This window comes from Apodemus sylvaticus, chromosome 5 (genome assembly GCF_947179515.1).
Source record: "Apodemus sylvaticus chromosome 5, mApoSyl1.1, whole genome shotgun sequence".
NCBI lineage: Eukaryota > Metazoa > Chordata > Mammalia > Rodentia > Muridae > Apodemus > Apodemus sylvaticus.
The window spans coordinates 113,087,948-113,105,523 of NC_067476.1; the positions used below are offsets into that span (position 1 = coordinate 113,087,948).

The 17,576-nt window shown below is 44.1% G+C and overlaps 1 protein-coding gene across 5 annotated transcripts in view; it reads left to right on the forward strand.

Annotated features, from left to right (window-relative positions):
* Positions 1-17,576, forward strand: part of Ebf4 (EBF family member 4) — a 74,709-nt gene that overhangs the window by 12,982 nt on the left and 44,151 nt on the right. For all 5 annotated transcript variants that reach the window (XR_007977950.1, XM_052183612.1, XM_052183613.1 and 2 more), the window contains exons 6-7: positions 603-676; positions 1,588-1,656. Coding sequence is in view for 4 of the 5 variants with exons in the window: in XM_052183612.1 (XP_052039572.1) it covers positions 603-676; positions 1,588-1,656 (143 nt within the window). In the remaining variant the exon portion in view is untranslated. The remainder of the gene's footprint in view (positions 1-602; positions 677-1,587; positions 1,657-17,576) is intronic.

Sequence of the window (17,576 nt, forward strand, 5' to 3'; positions counted from 1 at the left end):
AGGGGCTGATAGACTAGGAAGCCAGATTTACAGCTGGGTAGCCCACTTCTTGTTTAGGACAGGAAGCACTGGGAGACTGGGAAAGAGGGGATCGATAGTCCAAGGGCAACATACTTGTTTGCACTTGGGAACTGATAGGGAGGTATGAAGAGGCAGTCAGTGGCCTCTGCTCCTAGTTACCAGGAATTGCGGAGAGGTTCTCTATACATGTCCAGAAGCCCACCATAAGCATGGAACGGGCTGCAAACAGGTAGATGCTAAGAAGGGGTAAGGGGAGGAGCATGATACAGGGTGGGACCAGGAACCTGTCTGCCTCACCAGCAGAGAATCTGCAGACCTGGTGCCGTTCTTGCTACCTAGCTGATGGTCCTATTGTAGGGTAGGAGGTCCTCCTCCCCCTGAGCAGCAAGGCTTCAGGCTCCTGCTTTGCACCCTTGGACTCTTCAGATCAAGGCAGAGGACATGATCTTTCTTGGGGTGGGACCTCTCCTGATCCTCGGTTTGAGAGAAGGCAGGGCAGACCCACAGGCTCATCCATGCTTGCCATGGGGACTTGAGAGGAGCCTCCTTCCCCTCGAGCCTCCACACTTGCTCCTCCCCAGGCTATCATCTATGAGGGACAGGACAAGAACCCTGAAATGTGCCGAGTGCTGCTCACTCACGAGATCATGTGCAGGTAAGATGGATGGGCGGCGTCACCCAAGATGTGCCTTGACATCGACAAGCGATGTGCCTCTTTGTCAGATGTAGCTCAGGTCTCCTGCCAGGCCCTGCTCCTATTCCACAACACCTCCAGCTCCCTGGGGAAGCTTGGGCAGGGGAGTGGGAGCTCCCTAGGCAGGGTGTGGGCAGAAGAGAGGCTCCTTGAGGCCCCATTAGCCTGGCCTGTTTATGTGACTTCTCTAAGTGTTTTTGCAAAAGAAGCCTCCTGCTGCTAAAGGAAGCTTAACTAACAAAGCTCAGGGGAGTAGCTCTCTGGGAAGATGGGCACAGGCTGGGCTGGGATGTGCTAAGGGGCCTAGATGTGAGAATTGCCAGGCAACTCTTTGGTAGATAATTGGGGGTGGGGAGGAGGACACGCCTCTTAGTTCCCCTTCCTTAGAGCATTTCCTGAAGGGTTTCCCTGGAAATTTCCGTCCTACAGTGCCTCAGAGACAGCTCCTGATAAATGGGAAAGAAAATAATGTTTAAAAACCTGTAGTTGAGGCAAGTGGCTACCCTTGGAAGGAAATTTAAAAAAGCTAGTGAAGGCCTCTGCAGTGCGGGCCTTATCAAGGTCAGGGTGCAGCTTCCAGGCACAGGATCACTTGGGATCACCCAAGAGACACTGTAGGTGATCCACTGCTTGGTGGCACATGGCTTTCATGACAAACCTCATCCCTAGAACTAGGCTGCCAAGGGTCCTGCTAAGCCCCTCCCTAGCTTTCTCCCTCAGGTCCCTGAAGAGATTTCCCTGTACATAGGAATTCTACACCCAGAACAGGTCATCTGATTCCTCACTGGGGCACCCCGCACCCCATGCCTGCACCCCACCTCGTAGTCTCTTTCTTTCACCATTCTTTCTGTCTTTCTTCATCTTTCCTTCAGCCGGTGCTGTGACCGCAAGAGCTGTGGTAACCGGAATGAGACGCCTTCTGATCCAGTCATTATTGACAGGTAGGCTGGGGGAGGGGACCTGGATTGAGCCACTAAGCTTGCAGTGAACAGGTGGGAGCAGAGACGGTCCCTAAGGCGCTATGCGGATGGCTCCGAGTGAGACTTCATAAGGGATCAAAGACATGACAGCCATGGCCCTGAGGGAAGTCCCTATGACAAGCTTCCTGGAGCTGCAGTCCCCAACTCCTTTATCAAAGGAGCCAGAGAAGAACAAGGGGCTGATAGGGGGCCGTGGGCAAGGAGGGTGAAGAACATCTAAGGAGAGAGTCCAGAGAGTGGGGCTGCTGCAGGCCAGGTGCTGCCGATCCTCCGCTGTTGGCCAACTCCACTGCGTGCTAGGAGTGGGAATGCGCACTGCCACACCTGGCTTCGTGTCTGGATTGCATTATATAAGGAAGGAAGAGTCAAATGCAGAGGTAGAGAGATGGCATTTAAAGGTGTCTGCAGGGTCTCAGATCTGGTCATTGGGTTAGGGAGGTCATTAGCAAGGAGATTTGGAGGAGAGCAGGTTTGCAGCAGGGTCGAATATTAGAAGGTTGGTTGTAGCCACACTATGTTTAGCACCCGGATGGGAGGTTTACAAAGAAGACAAAGGATACCCTAGAGGGAGGGGAGAGCTGTGGATACAAATGTGAATGGCTGAGACTGGGGAATGAGTGTTGACAGAAGACAGGAGAGTTCTAAGGGCTGGACCTGAGGTGTCCCTTATCCAGATGTTGTGGATATAGAACCAGCCACGGACAATGAATAGCCACTGTCAGGGTGAGGTCAGAGTAATGTCAGGGCAGTGCCGTGTCCTGTTCAGAGAATGCCCCAAGGACTGCACAGTAGGCAACTGCAACAAATACTGCTCAACACCCGATCATTAGATTTTGCAGTGTGAAAGATACCGATGACCTCAACAGGAGTTTTTCAGTAGAGTTGAGGTGTGTTGCCAAGTCCTTGCACAATTCTGGGGATTGACCTAACAGGGGCAGCAAGGGAGTCACTGAAAAGCTGGGCTTGATGGTCTGTGCTCAGTCTGATAGAGGAGACTCTGAGTTCATCGTATTCAATTCAGCAGGGGGTGAGGTTATTGCACACAGATGAACAAGCAGGCCGGGTTGTTACATCTAGCTGAACAAGGAGGCGGGCTTAGCTAACTTCAGGAGGAGCAATCCCTGGAGGAGAGCAGTCTTCAGTGAACAGTAGGTGGTGGGGGTAGGGGTGGGGGCTCTGCATACACTGTCAGCATTCGAACTCAGACCCAAGAAAGGCTTTTCCAATCCCTGTGATCCTTACCTGGGAAAGGCTTTGGCACTCATTGGGACTGAGCTACTGGGGTCCTGATGTGTCCACATCCCTGTCGGCAATACACATTCAGCCAGGATTTCATTCACTCCCTAAGCGTAAAGAGAAAGCAACACTCAAGGGGTCAGAGAAGCAGGGTGGTGGCTGGAGCAGTGTAGGTAAGGACGAGAGAAAGTGTGTGATATGCTGGGAGACCTCAGTAAGCAAGGACGAGAAGAGGGGTTTCCATGGTAATGTCCTGCAGTTAGCAAAAGCTGTAGGCTAAAGTGCACAGCATAGTGCGCAGGTTGGTGTGCTGGTTTTAAGTGGGGGCTCAGACCACTGGTCCAGGGAGCAGTAGAGAAGACAGTGCAGGAGCTTGCTGGCATTCTCTGCCCATTGCTTTTTGGGTTTATTTTATGATTGCTTTGTCTTCTCTGTGAAGAAGGAAGGATAAAGCTGAGGATGGAGATAGAGAGGGAGACACTAGGGGCATGAAATGGTTGTCTAGGAGACTGAATGGTTTTGGAGGAAATCTCATATAATTGCCAAGCAATACTAGGGCCTGCCTAAGGTCTGTGGTCATAAACTTAGAACTTTCTCTAAAGTTCTCTCAGACTATGCAGGTGTGGGTGCAGGACAGGGGAGAGGCTGTGTGAGCCCAGGAAGGGGCGAGCCAACTGAGCACAGTGAAAGCTGGGATGGTAGGAAAGCTACAGGTGTGTGCAAGATGGCGTTACAGAGATGAGCTGGGACTCGCACTGACTGGCCTTGGGAGAGGAGAATGTAGGTTCGAGATGAGTGAGTAGGCAGGAGGTTAGAAGGGGGCTGGAGGGTGCAGCACCTCTAGGTGGGAGTAGTTTATGGCTGAATTTATTAACAGCATGTTGCCAGCGAAGTGAGAGTGGGGAAGCAATGTCAAGAGAGAAAGAAAATGCTCAAGAAAATGGGGTAGGGAGAGTATCAGAAGGAGAAACCTGTGTTGCCATCGCAACCATCAAGGATGGTAGAGAGGAGCAGCACCCAGGTGTAGATAGTGACTGAGGAGCGAAAGCTCCTAGGGCCGCGGCCAGTGTGAGGCTGACCGATGGCTGCTGCAAGCAATGACTACCTTACTTCACCTGTCTCTGTCAGGGACAGTGGTCTCCCAGCGACTTTGTTTCTTGTTCTCTGCGTAATACTAAGCATACCCTCGTGTTTCTCCTAACAGTCTGTTCATGTTTTGTGCTAGTTTTTCTCCAAGAGTTGGCATTTCCTAGTGATGTATCTGAAGGATATTACTCAGTCCTTTGTTATGTTTGTCCATATTGGCTCTAGTTGGCTGTTGTCTTTGAACTGTGCTTGTGGTGCGCTTTGTCCAGTCTTTGTTACGTTTAGAAAGGCTCTTATACGAACCTTATTATTATTATTTATTCTGGAGATGCTAAGGATGAACCTGGGCCCTCCTGTATACTACTGAGATACACACTACACCCTCATCCCTAAGATTACTTGGGGCAATCCTACAGGGTTGGAGAGATGTCTCAGTGGTTAAGAGCACTCAGAGGCCTGGGTTCAGTTCCCAGCACCCACATGATGGTTTACTACCATCAGTTTCAGGGGATCCAACACCTTCTGACACCGGGCACACACATGTATGTATGGTATACATACATACACACAGCCAAACACTCACATAAAGCAATATTTTTAAAAGAAAAAATATTTCCTATATGATACATACAAAAGAAAAATAAAATAAAAATTACTAAACATAATAATCAGTATATACCTGTGAATATACTGATAGATGAGTGGGACATTAAAAATCAATACCACTGAATAACAGGCATGGTGGTGCTCAGGAGACAGAGGCAAAAAGATGACTCATAGAGTTAGGGCTACATGGAGGCCCTGCCCCAAAACAGCAACAACCAAAGTCCCCCTGAGGCTGGGTGTGATAGAACATACCTACAATCCAGTAGTTGGGAAACATCCATAGGATGGTTAGAGACCACGACTAGGAGGCTCTACTAAACAAAATAAAACTAAAAACTCCCTGCACCAGGTTCTTTCCTGTTTCATACCATTGTCTAGTCTTCTCGTGAAGATAAGTGTGATTTCATTATTTCTAAACTAAATTGTCACAGATTGTGTAATCGATAAATAGTATGTTGTATAGTGAGAGTTGTGTTCATTGTTGTTGTTTGTTTGTATTGCTGTTGTTTTGAAACAAGGCCTTACTGTGTAGCTCTGGATGGCCTGGAACTAGATATGTAGACTGGGCTGGCTTTGAACTCAAAGAGATCAACCTGCCTCTGCCTCCCAAGTGCTTGGATCTAAGGTATGAGCTACCATGCCTGGCTTCCAATTTTTTCTTTTTCAATTATTTGGATCCTTATTTATATGTTTATTAATTATTTTTGAGACATTGAGTAGCCCAGGCTGCTGTTGAACTTGCGAACCTCTTGCCTTCTCCCTAGTACAGTGCTGGGACAGTAGGTACTTGCCACACACAGTTCCCATTTTATTTCATTGACCTCTTAGTGTTTTGATCACTATAGACTGATGATGGTGAAGCTGTAGCAAAAGTATGTAAGACCAGTCCCTCACTTTCCCTAATTTTTTTTCAAGAGAATATTTGGCATTTGGGCCTTTTGTGTTTTCATACAAATTTTAGAATCCGCTGGAATAAATCCTCACACCAATACACACACACACACACTACTTAGTGTATAATATCTTTTGAGTAATATTACAATGAATACAGTCTATTTGCCCATTTTACAGCCACTTTTAATGTCTTTCAGTAAGGGTGTATAACTCTTAAAAGCCACATATAGTTACTGGTTTCATTCATGTATTCAACAGTTGTGCAACAGCACTGTATACCAGACCCTGGTATACAGATAGTGTATGTACCAATGTACCAGGTAGACAAGGAACTCAAGATGAGGTATCCAAGGGAAACTGTAGCTGTTCGGTGGCTACTGTGTCTCCTGCCCATCAGAATGCCTTTGTGGTTAAACATCCTTGAAAATACAGTTAAATTATTCAAGCTATGTCAGAAATTCAGGCAAGAGAGGGCATTCTCCCACACATGTGCATTCCCAGAGGGTCTGTGTTCTCAAAAGACCTGACATCATTATAATACTACTTGCATTGTGGCCTTTTAAAACGTGTGTGGGTGTTTTGCCTGGGTGTATGTGTGTGTACTAGGTGCATGCCTGGTACCAGAGGAGGTCAGAAGAGGGCATTTGATCCTCTGGAACTGGGGTCACAGATGCTTGTGAGCTACCATGTGGTGCTTGGAACCAAACCTGGGTCTTCTGTAAGAGCAACAAGAGCTTGTCACCTCTAAGCCATCTCACCAGCCCTGTATTGTGCTTTTAATACTCCCATTTGTCTAGAGGAATTTTCTAGAGGAGTATGGGAACAAACACTCTAAAACGGATATCTGGTCTACCCTGATGTGGGAGGAAAAGGGCTAACTTATGAATCTGCTACCTAACCTCGTAAATACTTACAAAAACCCTTTTAAGGTCCAAATGCAGAACTTTGTGGACTGCTCCCTGCCTGGAGGTGGTCCACTGAAATATCTTTTTGGAGTGTTTATTTTGCTTACTATGTTAAATAAACTTCTGCTTCAATTGTCTATGTCTCTTGGCTGAATTCTTTCCTTCAAGAAGACAAGAACCAAGAGACCCCCCCCCAGAAGAGTTTTAGGCCTTATATATATAAAAGAATAAATAAAGCAGACAAGAATACTTGTCCTTGTGGAAGGAGAAAGCACAAGGAGTTACATAGTAATAAGTTAAAAAAAAAAGTTGGCTATTTTGGCCTGTTGTGTTCTTGTGTAAATTTTAGACTCTACTTATATAAAGTTAAGGTCTTTTTGGAGGAAATGGAGAAATGGGGACAAGTAAAAAAATTATGATGGAGACATGAAATTTAAATGGAGTGGTCTCAGGAGACTGAACTGGGAGGTGGCATTTGAGGAAGGACTTGAAGAGATAAAGGAATGAACCATTCAGACAAACATACCTTCTCATGATCTATATATTTTATATCCATTGTAAATGATACCTTTAATTTTTTCTTTATTTTTTGAGAAACCATACACATCTGCAATGAAATAAGATCATATCTACCCCGATTTCCCCATCCCAACTCATCACACCTGCCCCAAGTCCCCCTCAACTCTCCCCCAACTCCATGTCTTTCTTTTTTTAACATCTCACTGACAACACATGTACAGGGGTGTGGGTCATGTGCTGGGACATGGATAGGAATCAGAACAGTGACTACATCATCAAAAAAAAAAAAGGGTGATTCCCCTTTTCCCAATGATGGTCAACTTCAGAAAGGAGTGGAGCCTGGAGATCTTTTACTTTATCTGTTAGGATTTGGGGTGGCTTGATCTTGTGTGTGCAACTGTAGCTGCCGTGAGTTTACGATTGCAATGGCTGTATCCTGTCCAAAAGACAGCATTAGCCCCCTCCGCTGGCTCTTACATTCTTTCTGCCTTCTACAGAGCATCCAGTCTCTTATTCTCAGGACGCTGACCAGTTGTGCTGCACTGACTGGTGCCCACTACAAAAAAAATGTAGCTTCTGACCAAAGCTGAGAGCAGACCAGGTCTACGGGGATAAACATACATATGTGGCAGTCATTTTGAAAGTCTGACCACTTAGCAAAACAGTAACAAGTTCTGACCTAGGGCCTGTGAGCTACCCAGACACAGACTTTTACAATTTTTGTTTTGAAATTTTATGTGCATAGATGCTTTGTGCATGAGCACATGCACACACACACACACACACACATTCAACTGTTTGATGTGTGAGGAGGTCAGTAGAGGACAGTAGATCTCTTGGAACTGGAGTTACAAATGATTGTGAGCCACCATGTGGGTGCTAGGAACCAGAGCTGGGTCCTCTGGAAGAGCAGCCAATGCTCTTAACTGATGAGCCATCTCTTGATGAAGAATGAAATCCCCACCACGCCTCCATATGACTTGCTGATAATCATCCAGTTTTCCCATGTGATCTTTGCTTTGCCTTGCTCTGCTGTGCGTGTGCTGGTTTATTCAGATGGCCATTTTAACTATCCAAGCCTTTTCTATGTGACTTTTCCTGGTTTGCTGCACTATGTAGAACTACAAGCATAGCCTTGAGTGTCGTAAGCATTGTAAACTGGATGTGGTGAAGCACGTCTTTAATCTCACACTCGGGAAGCAGAGGTAGGCAGAGTTCTACAAGTTTGAGGTCAGCCTGGTCTATGTAACAGTTCCAAGCCAACTTGTCAAAAAATAAGCAACCAAACACTATAAAGATAATTGTTGTTTGCTTATTTATTTTATTGTTTGTTTTTCAAAACTGGGGTTTCTGTGTAGCCCTAGCTGGCTGTCCTTGAATTACTTTGTAGACCAGGCTGTCCTTGAATCCACAGAGATCCTTGTGTCTTTGCCTCCTGAGTGCTGGGATTAAAGGTGTGTACCACCACTATCTGGCTGCTTTGTTGGTTTTTTTTTTTTTTTTTTTTTTTTTTTTTTTTTTTTTTAGACCAGGCCTTCCTATATAACCCAGGCTAGTTTCAAAGTTGTGATTTTTCCAGTCTCAGCCTCCCAAGTGCTGAGAGTATAAGAGTAAATTGCAGTGCATTGTTTGTTTTGAAAATTTATGTGCATAGGTGTTTTGTGTGTGCACGAGTTCTTATGCGCAAAGGATTAATGGGCATTCTTGTTTTGTTTTGAAATAGTGTCTCACCGTGTAGCCTGGGCTACTTGGCATGGAGACATATATTTATTCATCTGCTTGGTTCTTCCTTTTCCCAGGACTCACTCCCCATTCCTCTTTTTACTTTTTGTTTGAAACAAGATCTCACTAAATTCCTCACTCTGGCCTTCGTCTCATCTGTATCTCAGGCGGGCCTTGAACTTGTGATCCTCCTGCCTCCACCTCCCAAGTACTTGGGATTAAAGGCCTGTACAACTAGGCCGAGCTTTTGTTCTTGATTTGAAAGAAAACATTTCCAAGGTCTCACCACTACAGTGCAGTAGCACATATCTGCAATTCTGGCAATTGGGAGGAGGATCAGCAGTTCAGGCCTATCTTTGGCTACATTGCAAGTTCAAGGTTACCCTATACCACACAAGACCCCTTTTCTCAAAATACCAATATCAAAGAATGTTAACTCTCACTACCTATCTGAAGTTACCATGTTTCATCAAGTTAAGAAAGGTGGTTTTTCCATTTTAATCATGAAAGGATGCTGAATTTAAAACGTTGCTTTTCTCTGTACGTGTTGAGTTCATCATAAAGCTTTTCCCCTTTAATCTGCTTATCTATTAATGCGCTGACTTTTATTAACAGGCTTTGTGGGCTTTTTTTAATCATGTGCACGTATATGGAAGTTGGAGGTCAAGGTTGATGTCTTTCTCCATCTCTTCCACCTTACCTTTTGAGATAGTCTCTCACCGAGTTCCAGGGATCTGCCTGCCCCCCACCCAGGGATCTGCCTGCTCCCCACCCAGGGTTACAGACGCTGTTCCGACTTTTGTAGATGATGCTGGGGATCAAATTCAGGCCTCAGGCTTGTGCTCCATGCACTTTAACAACTGAGTGGCTCCCTAGCTCCATCAATGAAGTTTGATACCGAGCGGCCCACGCTGCAGGGAGCCTATGAGGATTTGCTGTCTTCCTCTACTCTGCTACCTCCTCTGCCAATCATGTGTTCGCCAGGCTTGCTTTTATGTTCCTCTGTATTCAATAAAGCTCAGCTGGGCGGTGGTGGTGCACACCTTTAATCCCAACACTTGGGAGGCAGAGACAGGCGGATTTCAGAGTTCGAGGCCAGCCTGATTTACAGAGTGAGTTCCAGGATAGCTAGGGCTACACAGAGAGAAATCCTGTCTCCAAAAAAAAAAAAAAAAAAAGTTCTCATAATTTGCTTTTTATACTGTGTGATTTGGATCCATGATTTGCCAGCCTTTAATAATTTAAATTGCTCCAGTCTCTTTCTTGTTGTTTGTTTAAAGAGTTTGGATTTATTTATTCTGTGAAGTTATGTTAGAATTTGTCTTGAGTTTGATTCTCTATTTTCACTGCTCAGAAAGTTACCTAGGCTTTCTGTTTCCTTTCCCCTGACCCCCAGCCCTCATGCACAGCAGGCAAGTCCTCTGTCACAAGCTGGCCCCAAACCTCTTTCTCCGCTTTAATAAGCTTCCGTTTAAAGGAACCTGTGCATTGTGCCTACGTTTTCAAATTTATTTCCATGAAATTGTTCATAATATTCTTTTAAAAAATTTGTTGGCTGGGTATGGAGGTGCATGTCTTTTATCCCAGCACTGGAGACAGGCAGGTGGATCTCTGTGAGTTTAAGGCCAGCCTAGTCTACATAAGGATTTCCAAAACAGCCAGAGCTATATAATAGAGAGACCCTCAAAAACAAAACAAAACCATAAACAAACAAACGAATGAATAAATAAATCTCTGCTGCTTTTGGCTATGAACATTCTTTCTAATATGTTCATGTCATGTCTTTGTCCTTAAGTTTTGCGGAAAAATCAACATTTTATTATGTGCTTATTACTATTATGTGTTTATTATTATGGATTTATTTGTTTGAGACAGGGTTTTGGTATGCAGCCAAGACTTTTCTGATCCTCACTCTGTAGCCCAGGCTGGCCTTAAACTTGTAACCATACCCCTGCCTCAGCTTCATGAGTGCTGTGATTATAGAAGTATATTGCATCCCCCCACCCCCACCAATACATCTGCTTATTTTTTTCTTTCTTACATTATTTTTATTGATCCTGTGGGCCATGTTCTCCCGGTGTTCTCAACCCCACTAGCTTCTACAATCCTTCCTTGGCTGTGGGGCTCAGGCTGTGTTGGGCTCACAGAGACTGAAGTGGTGACCACAGAGCCAGCATGGGTCTGCGCTGGATGCTCCGCGTGCACGCTGTGGTTATTAACCTTGGTGTTCTTGTGGAGTGGGAGTGGGGTGTCTCTGACTCTTGTCTGCTCATGGGGTCTTTTCCCTCCTACTGGGCTGCCTTGTCCAGCCTTCAGATGAGGGTTTATACTTAATTTTATTGCATCTTGTTTTACTGTGCTCAATTGATATCCCTGGGAGGCCTGTTCTTTTCTGAAGCTAACAGGGAGGATCAGTGGATCTTGGGGAGAGACTGAGAGGAGGGAAAAAGGGGAGGCTACAGTTGGGATGTATTGTATGAAAGAAGAATGAAGAAAAAGTATTTTAACATTATTTCTATTTTGCTTTATTTTTGCTTTTGTTTTTTGGGGTTTTTGTTTTGTTTTTGGTGTGTGTGTGTGTGTGTGTGTGTGTTATGCCTCCACGTGTGTCTATGCATCATGCCTGTGCCTGCTGCCTGTGGAGGCAGAAGAGAGCCCCAGATCCCCTGAAACTGGAGTTACAGGCAGATGTTAGCTGTCATGTTGGTACTGGGAATTGAACCTGGGTCCTCTGGAAGAACAGCCAGTGCTCCTAACTAATATGCCTTTTCTCTAGCCCTTTATTATTTCTACAAAGCTGTTAGCCTTGTGAGTCTTCTTCTTCTAATGTATATTGTTTTGTAGTGCATTGATTTCTGCTTTATTGGACTTATTTTTTTTTTATTCTTTTCCAGCTTCTTAATTTGGATGCTTGTTAATTTTTTACCTTTTTCTTTTTTAATACAACCATTTAAAACTATGCCTTTTTACTAAAATACTTTTCCAGGGGCTGGGGAAATAGAGCCACTACCTGGCCCAGTGCTAAGTATTGTTAAATTTTTGTTATGATTCCCCTTTTATTACAGGAAAATTAGAAATAGGTTTTCTTATTCTTTATTTTAAAAACAGTTTTCCTTAGAAATAATGATAAACAATAAAATGTGCATGTAGTATTCAACTCAACAAGTACAACACAAGTCTGTAATCCCAGCACTCAGGAGGCTGAGGCAGGAGGATTGCCTCAAGTTCAAAGCCAGTCTAGAACAGTAGGTGCTTTTTTTCTGTCTACTTTACTGGCCTTGGGGTTTTGAGATTTACCCACAGTATGGCATGAGCCAGCCATTCAATTTCTTTATATTGTTGAGTCATATTCCGTCGTATGAATTTGACAAAATAGTTGTCAAATCTTCATTTGGTAGACTTTTGAGTTGTCTCCAGTTTGGAGATATTATTGCAGGTAAAATTTCATAAACGTGCTGGGCAGTGGTGACGCACGCCTTTAATCCCAGCACTTGAGAGGTAAAGGCAGGCGGATTTCTGAGTTCGAGGCCATCCTGGTCTACAGAGTGAGTTCCAGGACAGCCAGGGCTACACAGAGAAACCCTGTCTCGAAAAACCAAAAAAAAAAAAAAAAAAAAAATTTCATAAACGTTCACATGCCACTCTTTATATGGATAGACGTTTTTGTTCCTCTGGGGTAAAATGCCTAAAAGTGGGATGGGTGTCCCCTGGCACGTGTGTGTTAGTGTTGTAAGCTGTCTGTCCCTGTGGTGTGGAATCATTTCGCATTCCTAGCGACGCGTGTGAACATCACTGTTCCTCTGCATTCCTGTTAACGCTTAGAAGACCTAGTTTAATTTCATCTGTTCTAATAGGTATGTGGTAGAATCCCATTGTGTTTGTAATTCGTGTGCCCCTAAGTGCCAGTGACGCCCATCTCTTCATGGGCTTCTCTGACATCCCACGGTGTCTGGTGAGCTGCTGCTCACATCCTCGCCACAGCGCTTCTCTTTAACTGGGTAGATTCGCTTCTCAGGATTGAGTCGGGCAGTTCTCCATCCACTAGATGCAGGTGCTTCATCAGATAGCTGCTCTGCAGAAGCTTCCTCCCAGACAGAGTTTATGTCTCTAATCTCATAGCAATGCCTTTTGAGGAACAGACGTTGTATTTACTTGGCAGACGTCCAATACATGCTTGCTTTTTTTTCTTCTGTGGCTTGTGTGTCTGCTCCTAGCTGAGATCCTCTGTATTCTATGGGTTTGTGTTTTGTGTTTAAGCTCATGATTCACTTAAGTTAGTTTTTAAAGATGCATTTATTTAGTGTGTAGGATGTGTATAAGTGTCCTGACTTCACATATAAGTGTACCACATGTGTACCTGCTACCCAAGGATGCCACAAAAGGGCATCAGATCTCCTGAACCTGAAGTTACAGATGGTTGTGAGCTGCCACACAGGTGCTGGGACACAGACCTGGGTCCACAGGAGTGGCAGCCATTGCTCTCACTACTGAGCCATCTCTCTGGCCCCAGTCTAATCTTTATATGCTGGAGATAGAACCCAGGGTCCTGGGCATGCTAGGCACGTGCTCTACCCCTGAGCTACAGCCCCAGCCCCTGAGGAAACCTCTGTAGAGGATAGAAGGTCTTGGTTCAAAGTGCTTTTGTTTGGTGTCAGGATGGGTTTAAGGTTTTTTTTCCTTTGTTTTTCTTTTTGTTGTTGTATTCTCACCTAGGAGACACTCGGTTATTACAACACCACTTACCTAAAAGACTGCTTGCTCTGTTACATTGCCTTTGCGCTCTGTTTTGTCTCATTCCTGGACTCCTGTGTGCCCCAGTGACCCATTAACATTCATTTTTACATCAGTATCACACTGTTTTGATTACTGCTGCTTTATTATAATTCTTGTTATTAGTTTTGCCCTTTGAGACAAGGTCTCACTACGTAGCCCTGGCTGACCTGAAATGTACACATGTCCACAAATGTACACATGTTCACATATACACAAATGTTCACATGTACACAAGGCTGGCCTGAAACTTGAGTTTATCTTCCTGCCTTTACTTCACAAGTGTGAGCCACCATGCCTGCCATATAACATGCACACACACCCATGTACACACACACACATGTACATACACATACACACACAAAGAAACACGTTTAGTTAATCATCATCTATATTTTTTTGAGATGGAGTCTCATGGATTTCAGGCTAGCCTCCGACTCCCTGTGGACCTAAAGATGACTCTGAACTTCTTCCTCTGCCTCCCAAGTGCTGGGATCACAGGTGTACTACCTCACCTGCGTGTTTTATACAGTGTTGAGGATTAAATCCAGGGTGTCCTGCATGCCGGGCAAGGGCTGTGACAACTGAGCTCCGTCCCAAGCTCATAATCCTTGCAACTGGGGCGTGTCCTCCAACTCTGTCCTTCATGTATTTTAAAGTAATTTTTGTTACTTTAGTTAGGTATGTGCACATACACTCACAAGCCGTGGTGTACTCGTGGAAGTCAAACACCTTGTGGGAATCAGTTCTCTCCTTCCACCATGTGGGTCCCAGGGACCTAAATCAAGTCATTAGCCATGATAGCAAGCCCCTTTACCCACCAAACCATCTTACCAGCCTTGGTTCCTCATGGTCCCGCTTGCTTGACTGTTCTTCATTCTTTGCATTTCCATATGAACTTGTGAATCTGTTTACCAATTAAATCTATTATTAGTAGTATTATTATTAGTGTTATTATTATTAGCGTATGTGAGTCTTTAGTGGGTTCTCAGGGCTGAATGTAAGCCTTGGGCTTACACAGCAAGCGCTTTTACCCACAAAGTCAACCTCACAGTCCTGCTCTCTCTCTCTCTCTCTCTCTCTCTCTCTCTCTCTCTCTCTCTCTCTCTCTCTCTCCTTTCATTCCTTCCTCCCTAAGAGAAAAAGTCCCAGTGGTTTGATTGGAATTACATTGGCTTTCTGGATCAGTTTGGGGAAAATTAAAATATCTTGACAATAAAGAGTTTGCTAGTGTGCCCACAGCTGTGCTTCCTTATTCATTTGTATCTTCTTTACTCTCAGCAATATTTGCAGTTTTCAGTATAGAGATTTTACATCTGTTGTCTAGATTTGTTTCTACTTTGTTATTTTTATGTAGTATGAATATACTTTAAGTTTCAGTTTCCAGTTGCTCTAAACACAAATTACTTTTCTCTATTGATTTAATAATCTACAGCCTTACCAAACTTGCACATTTAGCTCTAGTAGCTTTTGGAAGAAGAAGTCCATCTGATTTCTACATAGACAGTACTCCCATTTGAAAATAAAGTCAATTTATTACTTACTAATTTAGATATCTTTGGCTTATCTTTCTTATCAGAATATTCTGGCTCTATTTCCCAAAATAGTCGTGCTGAGTATGAGTATGTATTGATCTTCGGTGGATAACATTTAGAATTTTACCCATGTATAGTACATTAGTTGTAATTCCTCACAAATGCCCTTTATCAAGTTGAAGGGGTCCCTGCTATTCTTAGTGACTGAGCATTTTTTGAAGAACGGATGCTGGGTTAACAAGATGACTCAGCAGGTAAGAGTGTCTCCCACTGAGTTCAACAACCTGAGTTCGATCTCTGGAACCTGTATAGTGAAAGGAGAGAGCCAAATGACTTCTACAAGTTGTCCTCTGACCTCCATATGTGCCCTGTGACACGCACACACACCCATCTATAATAAAAAATGAGAAGAAAAGAGGTGTGATAGAATCAAGCAAGGTGCTACACACCGGGGTGTGGATATTAGATTTTGCCCAATACCTTTTCTGCATCTATTAAAATGAGCATACTAAAAAGTATAAAAAGATAAAAAAGTTATATATATGTATATGTGCCTGCTTGAATTTATATATAACACATTTGTTCAGGTGCCCAAGGAGGCCAGAGGGCATTAGATCCTCTGGAACTGGAGTTAGAGGTATTTGTTAACCACCTGATATGGATTATGAATGCTAGGATCTGAACATGGGTCCTCTGCAAGAGTAATAAATGCTTTTAACTCTGAGCCATCTCTTTAGCCCCAATCATAGATTTACATTTTCTCTTTATTACACTAAACTACATTAGACAGTTTTCTAATATTAGACTAATCCCACATTTTGTCCAATAAACTCTACTTGTACTATGAAAATATGTATCCTATTTTAATATGCTGTTGGATTCAATTTAATAAAAATTTGTTTAGAATATTTAACTTAATTTAACACTTTTTAGCATTTATTTTTATTTATGTGTGTGTGTGTCTGAGAATGCCCCATGTGTGTGAGTGCCCATGGAGACCAGAAGAGGGTGCTAGATTCCCCAGACTGGAAGGTACAGGTAGTTCTGAGAATCAGACTTGGGTTCTAGGAATTAACTCAAATCCTATGAAAGAGCAGCAAGTATTTTTAACAGTGGAAGTATCTTTAAAGTCCCCTCAAGTTATTAGATTCTTTATTTTGAGATGGTCTCATGTAGCCCAGGCTGGCCTTGAACACTTTATGTAATCAAGGATGAACTTTAACTCCCCATCATCCTGCCTTCTCCTCCCCTGTGCTGGTGTCTGCCACCAAGTCCAGATGATGTGGTGTTTGCATGAGTGTGTGTGTGAATCACGTGTGCATGCACCTGTGCACAAATGAAGCCAGAGAATGACTTGTGGGAGCCAGTTCTTTCCATTTACCATGTGGGTGCCAGGGATCAAATTCTGGGTGATCGATTTGGCAGCAAGTATCTTTACCTGCTGAGCTATCTTGCAAGCCCATCCTCTTTGATTTTTGAAAGAATCTGTGTAGAGTTGATATTACTTATTCTTTAAGTATTTGGCAAAACTCACCAGTGTACTACCTAGCCTGAAGTTGTCTTTATTCTACTTGGAACAAGGGCTTATCTTTTTGTTGGAGTTGAGGAGATGTATCAGTTGGTGACATGCTTGTTGCCAAAGCCTGGGGACCTGAGTTTGATCTGCAGCACCCATGTAAAACAAACGAGTGACAATAACCACCAGGTCATGATGGCACAGGCTTGCAACCCCATCACTAGAGAAACAAAGACAGAGGATTCTGGGGCTCTGCAGCCATCCCAGCTAGCAGAGCCAGTGAGCTCTAAGTTCCAGGAAGAGATCCTCAAAAAATAATGGTGAGTGGTTAAGGCACACATCTGAGCAGCTGTTAGCCTGATGTCTTAGTTACTGTTCTATCACTGTGTCAGAGCACCGTGACCAAGGCAACTTATAAACCACAGTGTTCTGTTGGGCTTATGGTTTCAGAGGTTTAGAGTCCATGATGGTGACAGGAACGGCTGAGAGTTCTTCACAAGGCCACACCTTCTATTCCTTCCCAAACGTTTCTATGAAACGTAGGAGCCTTGGGGGGGGGGGTTCCTCAGTCAAACCTCCACATTCCATTCCCTGGCCCCCACAGGCTGTACCATAATCCAAAATGCATTTAGTTCAACTTCCAAAGTCTCCATTATACTTAAGTCTCAACACTGCTTTAACATTCAAATCTCTTCTGAGACTGAAGGCAATCTTTTAATTGTGACCCTCTGTAAAATTGAAAAGCATTTTTAAACTTCCAGCAGAAACAGCACAGAATATACATTACTATTATAAAAGGGAGCAATCACAAGAGTGAGGAAGTACTAGGCCAAAGGAAGACCAAGACCCAAGAGTAAACTCCAAATCCTGCATCTCTCTGCCTGATGTCAGGGTGTAGGGGGTTCTACCCTTCCAGCTTTGCTGACTGTAAACACTTCTCTCTCTGCCTCTCTCGGGCTGGTTCCATGTCCTGCCTCCAGCTCCCATGTGTTGGGGTCTCCAGTGTGACACGGGCTTTACTTTCACAGCTTCCCACAATCACTACTCAGGGATTCCTGCAGGGACTGCCCTGCCACCCATTGCCTGGCCTCA